Here is an 18,493-nt window from a genome sequence, read left to right as displayed (position 1 = left end):
CCTGTACTTGAAAAATCTTCGATTTTGCAAGTAATAAATAAGTGACAACAGCTGGAATTTGTAGATGAAGCAGGGATGAAAGGTGCACCAGATATTCAGGTCAGAAACACAGAAAAGGTGGAAGAGTGAGCTGCAAAGGGTGCCATGAACAATACCTGTAGGAAGTTGAACAGAGGAGGACATCAGCGGAGAAGCCACCAAATGAGAAGTGAAGTCCATCAAATGATCCTCGTCATACTTCCATGTGTTCTGGGCATTCTCTGCAAACTCCTGGATCTGTTTAGTATCTGTATCAACTTTGGCCATTTGATCAATATTCTGCCCAAGCTCTGGAATGGTATTTTCCATGTAAATTTCCTCAAGAACATTAGTGTGGAGTGATGACGTATCCATCCGACACACATCATGCATTTTGTCATCTTCTCGAACCTCCGGGACAACACCTTTATGAGTTACATTATCTAAATGCCCGTCATCCAATGGTACTTCACCCCCGTGCCTTGTTTCCACATCTATGACACAAATTGTTGATTGGCTTGTATCATCAGGCCTTTGGAAGCCCTCATCATAGGTCGAGCTTACTGTGTGGCTTGCGGATGATGCATCGCCATTTGTTTTGACCCAGAAATGGCCAGGGTCGTCGGCTGATGCAAGACCAAGTGAGGGCTGGGAACAAAGTGCTGCATACAAGGGCAATGCACAAGGTTGTGATGCATACGATGGAGATATGTGACCTTCCGTTAGAGATTCACTCGAGACGGTTTCAATGCTGCTAGAGCTGATGCTAGGCCGCACGCTAGCGACTGGAGTTGTCTGGTTGAGTGAAGAAATGCCATTTGAAGCAGAAGCAGAAAAGGAAGAAGTGTAAGGAAGGAAAGCAGATGATGAAATGGCAGGCATAATACCACCACCAGCAGAGGAAGCCAAGCCTTGTTCTGCAAGCAGAAATTAGAAAAAAGGTGGGGGGGGGCAGGGGAGGGGTGGAGGAAAGAAAGATGCCAAAAAAAAATAAAGGACAGAAAACAGATGACAGATTGCAGGCAAAGAATACATCGAATCAAATGCATGAGACAGAAGGGGCCTAAACCCAAAGACTTGAAATTCTTCTGTAAGCTATGATGCCTGTTGGTCATGAGTTTCACAGTGTCACGATGCTGCACCACAAAATGTTACCAGTTAACATCATAGCTCTGGCCGTCTGTTTTACAGAACCTTGGTCAAGTTTTCCTTTTGCTTATCTACTTGCAAGACGAATTACTAGTCTGTGCACATCACCTCCAATCACACCAAAAGCAATGTTTCAGCCACCCCACGTTTTTATAGCATTCTCTCCAAGCAGAATTGACATGTTTAGTGATGCCAAGAACACAAGTCCTGCAGCTGGAAGCTGGTGTGACAAAAACATTTTCATGCATCTGGAAGACCCAAGCTTACAGGCCTGAGCTCAAGTCAGACTGCACTAGAAAACATCCCCCCCCCCCACTCCCATCCCACCACACAATCTTTTCATTGTGCAATCTGAGAAAACAAAAAGCTCACCAGATATGAATGAAAGGCTGCAAAATGAGATGCATACTGTATAGTAGCAAAGAAACAAAAAACGAGCAAGACAATCATAAAAGGCATACCCTTTGTATTTGATTTCCACTATTCCAAAAAAAACTAGGCTTACCATCTTTTGGAATTTTTCGCTCCTCCCCTGCACCGGTTGAAACATCTTCAAAGTCTTCTTGACCTTCCACTTCCACACGATCTGGCATCTGTGGTGCCGTTGGCTGCAGAAAGGTCCTTTCTACAAGACCTGGCTGCACCCTCTCTGCAGACGACACGTCTGCCGATTGAATTTCAGGTTCGTACTTTTCATTGCCAGATTGGACGTGAGGGCTTGGGAGTCGTTGTGGGGGATCTTTTGCCATTTGTATCATCTCAAGCAATCGTTCATCTCGTTCCCTCACTTCTTCATCCTCATCTTCTTCTTCTTCTTGCTTTTTGCTTAAATCAATTTCTTTTTCTAACTCTTTCTTCCCGCTACCCCGTTCTTCCAACTCACATTTCTCATCGACTGCTTTCCAAGGTGAGCCTTCTGAGCTTCTTTGGATTCCTTTTGCCAACTTATTCATCTCTTCTAATAAATCATTCGGTATATGCCCAAGCATTGTGCTTCCATCGCTTTCTTCATCATCACTGTCACTATCCACTACATATGGCAGATGACGGTTAGGTACTGTGGGACGATCAGGATATTTGGCCTCTGCCTTGTGACTCTCCACGGGTGCTGCGGTGTAGATGTCTAGCTCTTCATCTTCCTCTTCCGACGAAGAAGTTCCTATTATTTGTTGAGGCGTCATCTGGTGTGGAGAGCTTCCAATATGATGTCCTGAAAATGATGGAAGAACATGAACATGAGCTAAAATGGAGAAATATACATATATATATATATATATATATATATATATATATATATATATATATATATATATATATATATATATATATATATATATATATATAGGAAAAAACAACAGTTAATAAATTCATATAGAAACAACAGAATAATGACAAACCAGAAATAACAACAGAACAGTGCAGTTCATATTAAGAAGTCATTAGTAAAGCAGCTACTTGTTACCTACGCCACCGAAGGTGGACGGAGATTATGTTTTCACCCCCATTTTTCTGTCTGTTTGTGAGCAGCATATCAAAAAAGATATGGACAGATTCGGACGAAATTTGGTGGAGAGGTCGGGTGTGTGACGAGGACAAATTGTTTAGATTTTGGTGAAGATCCAATTCCGGATCCACATACAAGAATTTGTTTTAATGATTCTTCACCATGAAATAGGGCAAATGATGACGAGAACAAAGCTGATTAGACTTTGGTTAAAGTCCAGATGCAAATCCAGTATATCAGCGGGATACAAAACGTAAGCTCTTCAGCCAAGTGGAGGTAAGCGCTCTACCAAGTGCCATTCTAGTTTTTACAGTGATCTTCAGATCGTGGTCAAGCTTGTACATGCATTGGATGCATTTGTCGAATTATTACGAAACACCACTCTAGTTTTAGATGAACTAACCATGCCTATCCATCGCTTTGCTGACTGGTTTTATCAAAAGCTCTTCCACAAGCCTCGACTTTATATACAAAAAAAACACGAAGAAAATCAAGAAAGCACGTTGTGCTTCACAAACATATAGTATGTATATCTGAGTTTCAATGGGGATGTAAAATGCATGAAAAAAGGATCTTTCATAACATGGAATTGATGTTTCTGCTGTCGTCGTCGTCGTCGTCACGTGCACTCCTTCCGTGTCCTTGTACATATATTTTTGTATTGCTTTGAGAAGTATATTACTATCTACCATCTTGCGTGCTCCTTCTTCTAATAAATCCCGTTGGTCTGTTCAGTCTGTTCTTGTAGATTAATGCTAACAAAAAAATAACAGCTTGGTTGGTTGGAGTGTCAATCAATGGAAGATGTGGAGGATAGAGCGAAATGGAGACAGTTGGTCCGCTGTGGCGACCCCCAACGGGAGCAAGCTGAAAGAGGAAGAAGAAGATCTTGCATGCTCCTTCCGTGGCTGTCATCCTTTATTTTAAAGGGTTCCCACTGTCATGCCGTTAAAACTGCTGCGTCAAAGCTCCAAGTCCTTCTTCTTCTTCTTCTCCAATATCGGAAAGACGGGCTTTTAAAACTAGCATTTTTACCATAAAACACATGCACATTTTTGTTCCAATTCCATAAATCGAGTATTAGCTTTCTATCCAAGTAAATCGTTAATTAGCTTTCCAACAGTACCATTTTTATTACTCCACGACAGCAAGAACCCTTTATAACAAAGCATGACACACAGAGACCCATCTTTTAGTAATGGATTACAAAGATATTAGACGGCTATATATTCAAAACCGAAGGGACCACCAACTAGCATGGATGCCTGCAAAATCCCAAATTAAGATCCTTTGTGGTTGAACTGTTTGAGATAAGCTTTTCTTGCTTGGCACCTAGACGAAGGATCAGTGGTGCCTTCATTTTTGAATATCCCAACGACAACCAGTTTTTTTACGATGACTAGACAGTGACAAATCCACACAGTAGAAGGAATTCAAACCTGGGGACCAAGCGGCATGGGCTAGCTATAGAGATGGAAACAGCAAGCAGGTCAACTCTCCTAATATCTATTGGTATTTTTTGCAAAGGAATACAACCATAGGAGATAATGGGGTTGAAACACTTCATGTATCAAAACATGGAATTAAAAATAACGTTTCACTTTGTTAAAAAGGACACAAATAAACTACAGCATTATGATCATGACTTTAAAACTTATCATTATAATTAGTCGCAAAGAACCAATCCTTACGGATGGGATAATTGCCCCAGAATTGGAGTATTTTATTACGACTTGTAATACCCTCTCCCTGGAGAGGCGAGAGGCCATACATATTTACAGAGACAATATGGGGTCTTCCCCCAACCCTGAACCCCTGAGCTATGAATCGTTTTAAACCACCTAAAACCTTCACGTGCACACTCCGAGTACAACCACGAGTCTTCAACTCATTCCGGCCAACAGTTAAGGGGTGCACAGAAGTCAAACAAATAAATAAGCCAGGAGCCGGACATGGGAAGTCGACTACCCAATATAACCTGACGCGATGGGCCCGTTCGATGGGGAATGACCTGAGGATTAAGCACAAGAAAATTCATGATTCTAGCTTCAAGGGTTAATGCTGTAGATTGTTTTTTCGTGAAAATACCCCCACATTTAGAGGTTTTTCGGCCGTTGCTAGGCAACGGAGTGGTCCATAGCAACGGTTCTTTCTCACACATAACTAGGACATACCAGGAACCTACCATACCAGTTTCATGTATATCTGACTCATAGTCGCTGAGATATAATGAACTTCGTTTATTTATTGTTTTCGACCAGGGTTCATTCAAAGTCTATCTTCTCTGACAGTTTTCATAGAATCCGGCTGGAAATTTTTGACAATATGGCTGAATGTACTGCCCAGTCGCTCGTGGCCCGATTTTTGAAAAAATAATTTTTTAATGATTTTTCAAAAATTTCAAAGTCCCGTCGCTAGGCAACGGTGGTGTGCAGAGCAACGGTTCTCATTTGCACACAACTAGGTCATGGTATGAACCTACCAACCAAGTTTCATCGAAATCGCCATTGTATTAACGGAGCACTGGACCGAACAGAGGGACAGACAGACAAACATATTGACGGAAAAACTGACAATAAGGGTAGAACAAATTTCAAAAAAATAAATTTTTTTCTCGACTGGATCGACTACCGAACAAGCCGGTAGGCGGACATGGGTAGTCGACTACCCAATATAACCTGATGCGATGGGCCCGTTCGATGGGGAATTACCTGAGGATGAAGCACAATAAAATTCATGATTCTGGCTTCAAGGGTTAATGCTGCAGATTGTTTTTTTGTTAAAATACCCCCACATTTAGAGGTTTTTTCGGCCGTTGCTAGGCAACGGAGGGGTCCATAGCAACGGTTCTTTCTCACACATAAGTAGGATATACCATGAACCTATCATACCAGTTTCATGTATATCTGACTCATAGTCTCTGAGATATAACGAACTTCGTTTTTTTATTGTTTTCGACCAGGGTTCATTCAAACTCTATCTTCTCCGACAGTTTTCATAGGATCCGGCTGGAAATTTTTGACAATATGGCTGAATGTACTGCCCACAGTACCTCATGGCCCGATTTTTGAAAAAATATTTTTTTCATGATTTTTCTAAAATTTCAGAATCCCGTTGCGAGGCAATGGTGGTGTCCATAGCAACGGTTCTCATTTGCACACAACTAGGTCATGGTATGAACCTACCAACCAAGTTTCATCGAAATCGCCATTGTATTAACAGAGCACTGGACCGAACAGACAGACAAGCCGGTAGGCAGACATGGGTAGTCGCCTACCCAATAGAACCTGACGCGATGGGCCCGTTCGATGGGGAATGACCTGAGGACGAAGCACAAGAAAATTCATGATTCTAGCTTCAAGGGTTAATGCTGCAGATTGTTTTTTCGTTAAAATACCCCCACATTTAGAGGTTTTTCGGCCATTACTAGGCAATGGAGGGGTCCATAGCAATGGTTCTCTCACACATAACTAGGACATACCATGAACCTACCATACCAGTTTTATATATATATATCTGACTCATCGTCTGAGATATAACGAACTTCGTTTTTTTATTGTTTTCGACCAGGGTTCATTCAAAGTCTATCTTCTCCGACAGTTTTCATAGGATCTGGCTGGAAATTTTTGACAATATGGCTGAATGTACTGCCCACAGTCGCTCGTGGCCCGATTTTTGAAAAAAAATTTTTTTTATGATTTTTCAAAAATTTCAAAGTCCCTTTGCTAGGCCACGGTGGTGTCCATAGCAGCAGTTCTCATTTGCACACAACTAGGTCATGGTATGAACCTACCAACCAAGTTTCATCGAAATTACCATTGTATTAACGGAGCACTGGACCGAACAGACAGACAGAGACAAACAGACAGACAGAAAAACTGATAATAACGGAAGAACAAATTTATAATTTTTTTTTTTCGACTGGATCGAGTACCCAACAGACAAACATATCGACGGAAAAACTGAAAATAAGGGTAGAACAAATTTCAAAAATAAAAAAAAATTTTTTTTTCGCCTGGATCGACTACCCAACAGACACAGACAGACAAACATATTGTTGCGAATTCGCGCCCGCCGGCGTGCGAACGGCCACGTAACTCGAATCGCGGCACGTCGCCCACCGGACGGACAATTCAGTCATGACCCTCTCGGACCAACGCCGGGAGCTAGTCACGGGTGGGCCTTTCGACCTCACCACGATCGTGCCAATCGGCCACCCGCGTAGGATAGGGTTGTTCGCCAAACTCGACCTACCTAAGTACCCACGCGGATGGTAAACCAGGCGATCGTACCTCGCCGCAGGTCGACTCTGGACACGAGCCGCTTGGGCGGCCCGTTCCGTACTATCGGGATAACAGAGCGGTGTTATCGTCGACCTCGACGGTTCAGATTATTTACCGGGCGTTTTGCACCCCTCTGAACCCTTTACGTGAAGCAGGATGGAGATTCAATTCGAGAAAAGACGAAGCGAAACGGGAAAACAGTTCACACAATGCACATTTATTTCCCGGCACACGGAAAGCACGTATATACAGCCATACAGTCAAAATGCACATAAAGCAACCGAAACAATAAAAGCAACGACGACGCAGAGTTAATACCGACTACGCGCACACACGGCAACACTTATACAGTTTTACTTCACAGACGGCGCCAACACACATTCACACAAAAGCAAAGGAAAGAAGCCACCCTCATAGACAAGGAGGCAGACAGGCCCATAGGCCAAATGTGCGCGGGACCAAGAGGAGCGGCCAGGTCCGCGAGACCGGAGGGGGGGTCCTACCCGCGTCCTCGTGACGCGTTGGCGGGCGAGCCGCAAATGTGGCCGCGCGGCTGTGCCCCGACTCCGTGCTCCTTGGTGGGTTTCGTTGGCACGTGTGGGGGGGGTGGGAACGGGGCCCCCTTTTGCACTATCAGCGTGGGGTAAAGGGAGGTTGTTGATGCCCTGGGGGGGGGGGAGTGGATGGCTGGCTTGGGTCCCGCGATGAGACGAGCGATCCCACACCGCAACCTCGTCGCCGACCGCCGTCCTTCTTGCCTCGGACCCGAGCTCCCTTGCCTGCAGTTCCACCGCGCACACTCGCCTCAACTTCACCAACGCAACGCGTCCTTGTCCCGAACAGCCACTTCTCGACGACCCTCTCCAGGCAACTCCAGAACTCAACTCTTCCTGCAACTCTTCTCAGTTCTGCACTCTCCTGACCCGACCGACTCTCAATTCGCCTTGCGCTCGCCTTTTTATAGGTGGGCAGGAGAAGCCAAGATGCAAATTTTAGGATCAGAACGCAATTGGAGGCGGGGCCACGCCGCCCCCCTGGTCAGCCATTGGTCGGGCAAAAATGGGTGTGAACCTCTCCTGATCCTAAAATTTGCATATACGGACTTCACATAAACACGCTTGGAGGCGGGGCCAAGCTGCCCCGCGCTCGCTCATTGGACGGAGGAGAAGTGGGCGTGTAGCGTTTTTGATCCGAATTTTCCCCTCGGAAAGGCTGCCATTCGCGCTCGCGGCTCGCACCAAACGCCGAACGGGCCCGAGACAGCCCGACGTTCAGTGTTCACAGGTGGTGCGGGAATGGCCGTAGAAGGAGAGAGGTGAAGGTGGTGGAGGGTTTTCGGTGGTGGTTTGATGATTATGGTGCCGTTTGGGAATGGCGGTGATGCGATGATGTGGGAGCGTAGATGGTGGCGGTGGCTTGGTTGTTGTGTGATGGCGGTTGAGATGTGGTTGGTTCAAAATAAAGATATAACAGAAAAAATGGCTAACTCAAAGAGTCGCAGCCCGGATGAATCACATAAATTCCCTCTATACAACGGGTTTGGGCTAACTACACATGCACCTATCAAGATATCTCACTTACGGGCCTTTTATGGTGTAATGCGAATTTCCACAGCCGTAACAATAGACGGAAAAACTGATTATAAGGGTAGAACAGATTTCAAAATGTTTTTTTTTTTTTTTTTTTTTCGACTGGATCGACTACCCAAACAAGCCGGTAGTCGGACATGGGGAGTCGACTACCCAATAGAACCTGACGCGATGGGCCCGTTCGATGGGGAATGACCTGAGGATTAAGCACAAGAAAATTCATGATTCAAGCTTCAAGGGTTAATGCTGCAGATTGTTTTTTCGTTAAAATACCCCCACATTGAGGTTTTTCGGCCGTTGCTCGGCAACGGAGGGGTCCATAGCAACGGTTCTATCTCACACATAACTAGGACATACCATGAACCTACCATACCAGTTTCATGTCTATCTGACTCAGTCTCTGAGATATAATGAACTTCGTTTTTTTTATTGTTTTCGACCAGGGTTCATTCAAAGTCTATCTTCTCTGACAGTTTTCAAAGGATTCGGCTGGAAATTTTTGACAATATGGCTAAATGTACTGCCCACAGTCGCTCGTGGCCCGATTTTTGAAAAAATAGAATTTTTAGGATTTTTCAAAAATTTCAAAGTCCCGTTGCTAGGCAACGGATGGGTCCATAGCAACGGTTCTCATTTACACACAACTAGGTCATGGTATGAACCTACCAACCAAGTTTCATCAAAATTGCCATTGTATTAACGGAGCACTGGACCGAACAGAGAGACAAACATATTGACGGAAAAAGTGATAAGGGTAGAACAAATTTCAATTTTTTTTTTTTCAAAAAGTTTTTTTTTTTCGACTCGATCGACGACCCAACTGATAATAAGGGTAGAACAAATTAAAAAAAAAAATTAGTACTTTTTTTTTCGACTGGATCGACTACCCAACACACACACACCTTGAATTATAGTGGGATTAAAGGTAAAAGGCATCCTTTTAAATTCTCCGATTTTTTGCCACAGTTATTATTTTGTAAATGCCAATTTAGAGATAAGTTATGGTCATTTTAATTTATATAACATAACAAATGATAGATGATAATGATAACCACTCATGGAAACAAAGACTAATCAAAACTAGAAAGAGTAATCAGAGATTGCAGACCCTTGCCATGACTTGTTTTGTTTGGTGTTTGTGTGCTGGAATGTTACGTAATTTTACGTAATGAATACGTTCCAATACATAAATAATACACACGAAACTCATATTTCAATCTCACTAATACACACACACACACACACACACACACACACACACACACACACACACACACACACACACACACACACACACACACACACACACACACACACACACACACACACACACAGTATTTGATACACTGCCAATTTTGCAGGTTTTCCCACTTACAAAGCACGTAGAGGTCTGTAATTTTTATCATAGGAACACTTCAACTGTGAAAGACGGAATCTTAAACAAAAGTCCTGAAAATCACATTGTATGATTTTTAAATAATTAATTTGCATTTTATTGCATGAAATAAGTATGTGATCACCTACCAACCAGAAAGAATTCCGGCTCTCAGACCTGTTAGTTTTGTCTTTAAGAAGCCCTCCCATTCTCCACTCATTACCTGCATTAACTGCACCTGTTTGAACTCGTTATCTGCATAAAAGACAGCTGTCCACACTCCATCAATCAGACTCCAACCTCTCCACAATGGGCAAGACCAGAGAGCTGTTTAAGGACATCAGGGACAAAATTGTAGACTTGCACAAGGCTGGGATGGGCTATAGGACAATAGGCAAGCAGCTTGGTGAGAAGGCAACAACTGTTGCTGCAATTATTAGAAAATGAAAGAAGTTCAAGATTACAGTCAATCTCCCTCGGTCTGGGGCTCCATGCAAGATCTCACCTCGTGGAGCCTCAATGATCATGAGAAAGGTGAGGGATCAGCCCAGAACGACACGGCAGGACCTGGTCAATGACCTGAAGAGAGCTGAGACTACAGTATCAAAGAAAACCATAAGTAACACACTACGCCGTCATGGATTAAAATCCTGCAGTGCACGCAAGGTCCCTCTGCTCAAGCCAGCGCATGTCCAGGCCCGTCTGAAGTTCGCCAATGACCATCTGGATGATCCAGAGGAGGAATGAGAGAAGGTCATGTGGTCTGATGAGACCAAAATAGAGCTTTTTGGTTTAAACTCCACTCGCCGTGTTTGGAGGAAGAAGAAGGATGAGTACAACCCCCAAGAACACCATCCCAACCGTGAAGCATGGAGGTGGAAACATCATTCTTTGGGGATGCTTTTCTGCAAAGGGAACAAGATGACTGCACCGTATTGAGGGGAGGATGGATGGGGCCATGTATCGCGAGATCTTGGTCAACAACCTCCTTCCCTCAACAAGAGCATTGAAGATGGGGCGTGGCTGGGTCTTCCAGCATGACAACGACCCGAAACACACAGCCAGGGCAACTAAAGAGTGGCTCCGTAAGAAGCATCTCAAGGTCCTGGAGTGGCCGAGCCAGTCTCCAGACCTGAACCCAATAGAAAATCTTTGGAGGGAGCTGAAAGTCTGTGTTGCCCAGTGACAGCAACCAAAACCTGAAGGATCTGGAGAAGATCTGTATGGAGGATTGGGCCAAAATCCCTGCTGCAGTCTGTGCAAACCTGGTTAAGAACTTCAGGAAACGTCTGATCTCTGTAATTGCAAACAAAGGTTTCTGTACCAAATATTAAGTTCTGTTTTTCTGATGTATCAAATACTTATTTCATGCAATAACATGCAAATTAATTATTTAAAAATCATACAATGTGATTTTCAGGATTTTTGTTTTATATTCCATCTTTCACAGTTGAAGTGTACCTATTATAAAAATTACAGACCTCTACGTGCTTTCTCAGTGGGAAAACCTGCAAAATCGGCAGTGTATCAAATACTTGTTCTCCCCAATATATATATATATATATATATATATATATATATATATATATATATATATATATATATATATATATATATATATATATATATATATATATATATATATATATATATATATATACGGTTATGGGGGTAGATTGAGGAATTTCATCGGAAAGATAGGATTGTATAGAGTTGCTTGGTCTGTGGACATGTAGGAGATATCTCAATGTAAATCAAGTAGGGAAACTGTGAGCTTAAGTGTTACCTGCCAACACAGAGGTTGGGGGGGGGGGGGTGCTGTGTTCATTCGGTAGGGTCTCAGACTAATTTGGCCCGGTATGTGATTACCCCATGACATTTTCATATGGTTTTTGCATTTACAAGCCAGCAATTACAAGAATCACGTTTTTATAACAGAAACCAAGCGACCGAGCAGGCAGAAACCCCGCCTTCTTGCTTCGTGCCAACAAGCCACGCCCCAAGACTGATTGATCGGTGGACGTCAGAAGGTTCGGCGGTGATGTGAGTGAGGAGATGGCGGTTGGAAGAGAAGGGCATTACGGTTGCTTCTCTTCGACAGGACGAAGAAGGCTGCACGATTCTCATGTTCGTGCTGTGCGAATTTGCCCGCGTGCTGTAGCAAGACGCGAACCATTGACTGTTCAGTTGAGCCGTGAAGAGTGTACGTTTTTGAGGAGGGAAGGGGAGCGTGCCTCATGGCCTGATCACGGGGTCTCAGAAATAGTCTCGTCGTGTGGGCAATCGGTGTGAACAGACCAGGTGCAAGAGAGGAACGGTCGGCATATTCGCTCGTGAGAAGCTACACCGTAGTTCTTGAGCCCTGATGTCGAGTGCCATCTCCGAATTGCCTCCTGTGCGTTTCCCGCTACGAGAGACGACACGGTTTGATCGTCAAGTCTAAAAAGATCACTTCTGGACGCGAAGCTAAGTGCGGTGAGAAAGGGAGGATTTTTCTTTTATTTATTCTTTTCCCCTTGTCCGTTTTTTGTGCGAGTGCGGAGGCGCCTCAAATAGGAAATTAGATTTAGTTTACCTCACGTTCTGCTTTCAGTCAGTTCCGAAGGAAGTGCCTTATTATTATTACCATTCTAAATATTTGATTTTCATTAAAAACCCGTATTTATAAGTTGCTTGTATCTGTTGTGGGTTTGAGTATAAAGCCCTTGTGCTACCATCCTGGTGAACGCCTTTGGTACATCCTAACCGTTAACCATCACGTGCGCGCGATAATCTCCGAGGTTCACGTGATCGCCTCCAAGGAAAACCGCTGGGTGATACGGCCGAGTTTGGTGTTAACCGCCCATCCACGACAATCGAGTCGGGGGAATTAACTGAACCGCCAGGATTGCGACAATATATTGTTACGGCTATGGAAATTCGCAGAACACCATAAAGGTTCCTGAGATCAGTTATGCCGGTAAGTGAGTGTTCAGATAGGTTTCCCCACCGTTGTTTAGAGGGATATATTCGTGTTTCCCGGGCTGTGATCCTTTGAGGTAGGTTTTTCTTTTTCTATCGTTATTTTGAACCAACCACATCTCCACCACCATTACAACGACCAACATAGCTCCCCTTAACCACAACGCCAACCACGCTACAACCACGATCGCTTCTACCGCCAACTACCTAACCACCTTCGCCGCTACGCCAGCTATCAATTCCTTTCTTCTCCACGGACACATTACAACCATCTCTCCGCATTCATTCAATAAACGTGAGCAAAAGGAAACCAAAGGAACTTCGATGGCGCACGGATTTTTCCCGCCTGTTTTCTCCGCACTTGGTGTGGGGGAAAGGGCGAGGCAGATCGTTCACCATTGGTCGGTTTGTGGAATGAGGCGCTGGGAACGGAGGAACGCCCCTTTTCTGGAAGCTTCTGGAAGGAGCTGGAAGGGGGGCGGAGCAGAAAACGGGGAGGAGCAAGGGGTTGGACCCCAGGGGATATAAGGGAGGACAGGACGCGAGCTCGAGGGAAGGAGGGGGTGATCGTGTGGGTTGTTGTCTCTTCGGGGGAGCTTCATCTCTTCGTGACATTGGTGCTTTTTGAACGTCGTTGAGCCCTTTTCGTCATGGAGCCTTACGTAGTCGAGCTCGAAGAAGGAGGGGGTGATCGTGTGGGTTGTTGTCTCTTCGGGGGAGCTTCATCTCTTCATGACATTGGTGCTTTTTGAACATCATCGAGCCTTTTGTCGTGTCTTTGGTCGTCGTCTCTTCGGGAGAGCTTCTGGATTGTGTTGGTGGTTTCAGCTTCTTCGGGGTCGTTGGTGGTTTCGTTGTCATCGAGCTCTTCTGGTCTGGTGATTGCTGCTGCTTCGTGGTGGTTCGAGCTCCGGGTGCCTTCCCTCTGGGCGCCAAGTCGTGAGGGTTGTGTGCGGTGGTCCAGGGTCGAGGCGCGCACGAGAGGAGAGTGCCGGAGAGAGCTCGCCGACCGTCGCACCACGAGGGTGCAGATAACCAGCGTCGGTCTCGCGGGGCCCATTCGGTTAGCCAGGCTCCACACACATAAAGGTCTACGGACCCGGTCTGCCTTCCTCGTCTTTTGGGGATGGCCCTTTTCTTTTGGGCTTTTGAATTAATGTTGTGGGGCCGAGTCTGAGAAGTTGAACGGCTTAAGTGCCTGTAAATTATTACTGCTTATATTCGGTCATAGTGCTTTCCCTTGCTTTTGTTTGCCTGTATACGTGTTGGCTGTACATACGTGTAATAGAGAATAAATTTGCTTTGTTGAAATGTACCCCGTTCGTTGCGTCCTCTCCCTATTGAAAATGCCATCTTGCATCGCGGAATAAATAGCTGGGTTTTAAACACCCGTTAAATAGAATCGGATCCGGAGAGGTTGGGCGATAATACCCGCTCGGTTATCACTGCAGAACGGAACGGACCGCTTAAGCGGTTCGTGTCCCCAGCCGACCTGCGCCGAGGTACAGTCACCCGGTTAGCTATCCGTGCGGGTATTTAGGTATATCGAGATTCGGCGAGTGACCCTATCCTGTGCGGGTAGAAAATTGGCTAGGCCGTGGTGGGGTTGAAGACCCACCCGTGACAGGGTTCCGGCGTTGCTCCGGAAGGTCACGACTGAATTGTCCGTCCGGTGGGCAAGCGGCTACTATTAGTGGAAAGCGGCCGTTCGCACGCCGGCGGGTGCGAATTCGTAACAATATACTCTTCACAGAGTGTTGGTGCCACCGAAGCAGCTTCCTGAGCCAGGGTTATACTGGGTAGTTTGCCATTTTCTTCTCAGCAGTAGTCAGGGCAGGAATTTTGAATCTGTTCAGGGTGCCAGTGATAGCTCACCAACTCTTCACGGAAGACACCATGGGATCTTTAAAATATACCAACTAATACCTTTTATCCATCATGCGATGAACGATGAGAGTAAACAGTTGTGATTTAAAATTGAACGTGCTTGTTCTCACGTTCAAAACTCACAAGCAAGATGAATGCATGCTCATTGAAGGACAACAAATGTGACGGCATTAGATTTTCCAGAATTATAGCAAACTTTGAAGTAAAGCTTTTCAGGCTGCAAATAATCATTTCCAAGTGTTGTGAGAAGCATCGATGCTGTGTAAACAAACTTGCCTTCCATAGTGGGAGGTAGATGGGTATCTGAAACAGAAAAAAAAGGCACAAAATAGAAAATTAAATAAAAGTGAAAGTACAAAGCTATATGATTAGGAACATTTGTGGTTATTCTTGTGCATTTTTTAACTGCACAAGGAAGTCAGACAGTTTACACACAACCTCCATGATGGATACTTAATGCCCACGTGTCTTTAAAGGGGAACCCAAATGCTCAAACCACTTCATTGCTAATCTATCCCTTGACACCCTATAAAATAGATGTGTCTTTTTCGGTTTATAAAGGAGGTCATTTTGCGATTAAAGGTCAAAATCTTCTTCTTCTCCTTCTTCACGCTAAACCATGACATCACAATTGGGAGTTGACTGCCAGATTAGTATTGTCTATGGGTTACATCGCAGTACAGTTTATCTCAAACAGCAAATAATTTTCGATTGTCCACAAATATGTCGAGTCCATGCGTCTTTGGTGGTTGCAGCAATACAAACAGAGATGGTTTCATGCTACACCAATGGTCGAAACAACCTACGTTTGCCAGAAATTGGACGAGGTTTGTCTGAAATATCCAAGTGTGGATCGGGCCTACAAAATGTTTGCTTTTGTGCTCAGAACATTTTACAGAGAACTGTTATGAAACAACAGAGATGGCTAGATCTTGTGGTTATCCTCCACAATTGAGGGAGGGGATGCCATTCCCACGATAAAGCAGAAGAAACAGCCGTCACTCAAAACTGTAACACCAGCTCATGTACACGGGCAATTTTAGCAGTGAATCAAACAACTGTTGCCATTGACCGGCAGTTACTAGAACAGCACCTGAAAAGAAAATAATAAAATAGTGAATTTTTTTTCGATTATCAACACAAATTTCTGCCATTCAAATGAACCACCATCTTTTTATAGTGGAGAGAAAGTGTTGTCTTGTCCAGGCCGATTAACACCAGCCTGGACGGACAGCCAGACAGTTTTAACTCGGAGGCAAACAGCAAAAATTTTTGGCGGTTACGACGCGCACGGGATGGAGGCAGGGAGGGCGCTTAACCAGAATGACAGCACACGGGTTTATTCTCGAACCCACAACAGACAAACACATAGAAATTCAACAACAATGACTTAATAAACATCAATCAAGGGTGATAATGAAAATAAATCGAAGAGTGAAGTAAGGAAAAGTGAAGTGAACTAAATCCTAATTTGAGAGGTCTCCACTCGGTCATAAAAACAGGCAAGGGGAAAGATAAATATAAAAGAAAATCCCCCCTTTATGCCGGCACTCAGCTTTTGAGTCGAGAGATGACCTTTAGGAGCCTGGTGTCGTCGAACCGCGTAGCCACCGCGCGGAAAAACAACAAAATGGCGCGAAGTTGCTCTCTGCGGCCACATCCTTGTGGCAATTCATGTGGATGGTCTTCATCGCCAGGAGCCCACAAACTGCCGTACAGTTTCTTTTCATGAACGAGATTGCCACACCGCTCTCCTCCAAGTTCCAGGTCTGCACATACCAAATGGCGCTACCTTTGTCCTTGATCACACAACAAGACGACTGCCGAGACTGGCAGAACAGACGAGCAGGAGCGACCGCCAGCCCAGTCTTGGCTTTCTTCTTGTATTGGCCCAGCCAAGCCGCCAACAGCTAGAGCCTTATTTCAGCACGTGAACAAATTCGCACCAGCACTACAACAGAATTTGGCAGCTCTCTCATCATGCCCAGAAGAGACAAGAGGGCCGACTGTTGTCTTTCAACCGTCCTCCCTCTCGACGTCACCCCGACCAATCATCACTCGGGGGGGGGGGGGTGTGGTCTGCCAGCTATTGTTGTTATGAAGCATGGTTCTTTATGGCCAGCCTTTTAAATGTAAAAAAACGTCGGAAAAGGTCACGGGGGCAATTACATACTGGGAGAAACGAGCCTTAAACCCTTCTTAGCACAACACCACCCCCAGTGTGGTGACACGTAACAATCTTAAGCTCACAGTTTTCCATACTTAAATTGCATCGAGATGTCTCCTACTCGTCTACGGACCATACTATATTCACAATGGGATTCCTCCATCTACCCCAACAAACGTAACAGTATGTATGTGTCGTCATCTACTCCTCTGATATGATTTGACCGATGATGCTAAAACTCTCATGGTCCCAATGGACCCAATCCCCCATCAACCATCACCTCCACAGTACCCACCACCGTCCCACCCCACCCCTTTCCACCATCCCCCCCACAATTCCCCATCAACAATCACCCAAACAATACCCACCACAATTCCACACACACCCTCCACCACAATAACCACCCCACACCCCCCTCCACCATAAACAGACACACACACACTCCCCTCCCCTCCCCCATAGCACCACTCCCCTCTCCACTGGGACAAGAGATCAACAAGGCAAGTGTGCCTGGGCGGTGTCGACGATTTCCTCTTTAAGCATTTGTAATTGGTGTGAATGAATAAGACATTGTTCCTCACTCATAAAATATTATTTGAACTTTGGTAAAATGCTGCAGTTGAAAGGATTCCATTGTAAAAATGATTAAGCATGTATTCTGTTCCATTTATTTTCTGTAAAACATACCGTTGCGGGGCCGGGCGTTGGCCACAAGCGTGACTGCTAGATGGAGCTGCAGGGTCGGCTCAACCGATCGCCCGGAATTCAGATCGTACTTCTTCGGAAAACTCCAGAGTTGTACGGGTCCCTTATTGGACCGAAGTTCGCCAATAGACAGACCACGTTGGGTAGGGTCGATTGCCAATTTCAATTTACCTAAATACCCACATGGTCCAACCTACCGGTGAAATTCACCCTCGACGGCACCCGTACGGAACGTGCCGCTTAGCGTACCCGTTCCGTGTGCGATCCGAGCGGTTTGATCGCAGAGATCCGTCGGCCCCAAATATCCCGTTACAACGGCCTGGCTAATTTTCCAACACGCAGCACGCGAAGCCAATGAAGAAATAGACACGAACGAGCTGAAACATTTCACAAATGGGGATGTTTATTGACGATGGGGGGGGGGGAATGAGGGGAGAACATAAGGACAGAGTTAAACCGAATATTAATAAATGCACGCATATACAGGCAAAAAGCACTTATTCAATTCACTTCTTAGCAGACGGGCCCACGGATACACACGCACACACACCCAAAGAATCGGACCGAATGGTCTTTATTCGGACCTCCAGCCCGGAAGACAGTCGGGCTGAAGACCAGGGTCTGTCTTGGACCTGTCCACCTCATGTGGTCTTCGCGTCGACCTGGGCACCAGCGAGAGGTGAGCCGAACCCGAACACCGGCGAGCGACCCTTGAGATTCTTGCGGGGGGATTGTGTCCCTCAAGCTCACCCGTTCGCCGAGAGAGGCACGGTGCCCAATCCTTGCGGTCCTTGTCGGGGACTGGCATCGCTCGAGCTCTCGATCATGGGGAGGACAAAGAAGACGACGATGACG

General features: G+C 45.3%; 1 protein-coding gene across 2 annotated transcripts in view; it reads right to left on the bottom strand.

The window, feature by feature from the left end:
• Positions 1 to 18,493, bottom strand: part of LOC147013906 (uncharacterized) — a 79,221-nt gene that overhangs the window by 42,852 nt on the left and 17,876 nt on the right. The window contains exons 2-4 of one of the 2 annotated variants that reach the window (XM_085851233.1): positions 15,043 to 15,069; positions 1,673 to 2,377; positions 156 to 935 (exon numbers count right to left, since the gene is read on the bottom strand). In XM_085851233.1, coding sequence (XP_085707359.1) covers positions 156 to 935; positions 1,673 to 2,377; positions 15,043 to 15,069 — 1,512 coding nt within the window. The remainder of the gene's footprint in view (positions 1 to 155; positions 936 to 1,672; positions 2,378 to 15,042; positions 15,070 to 18,493) is intronic. The other variant, XM_085851234.1, reaches the window with a different exon arrangement.

Source organism: Eptatretus burgeri, chromosome 13, assembly GCF_056783735.1.
Source record: "Eptatretus burgeri isolate ZD-2024b chromosome 13, Ebu_testis_v1, whole genome shotgun sequence".
In the NCBI taxonomy this organism is placed as follows: Eukaryota; Metazoa; Chordata; class Myxini; order Myxiniformes; family Myxinidae; genus Eptatretus; species Eptatretus burgeri.
This window is presented reverse-complemented; position numbering and strand designations above follow the sequence as displayed.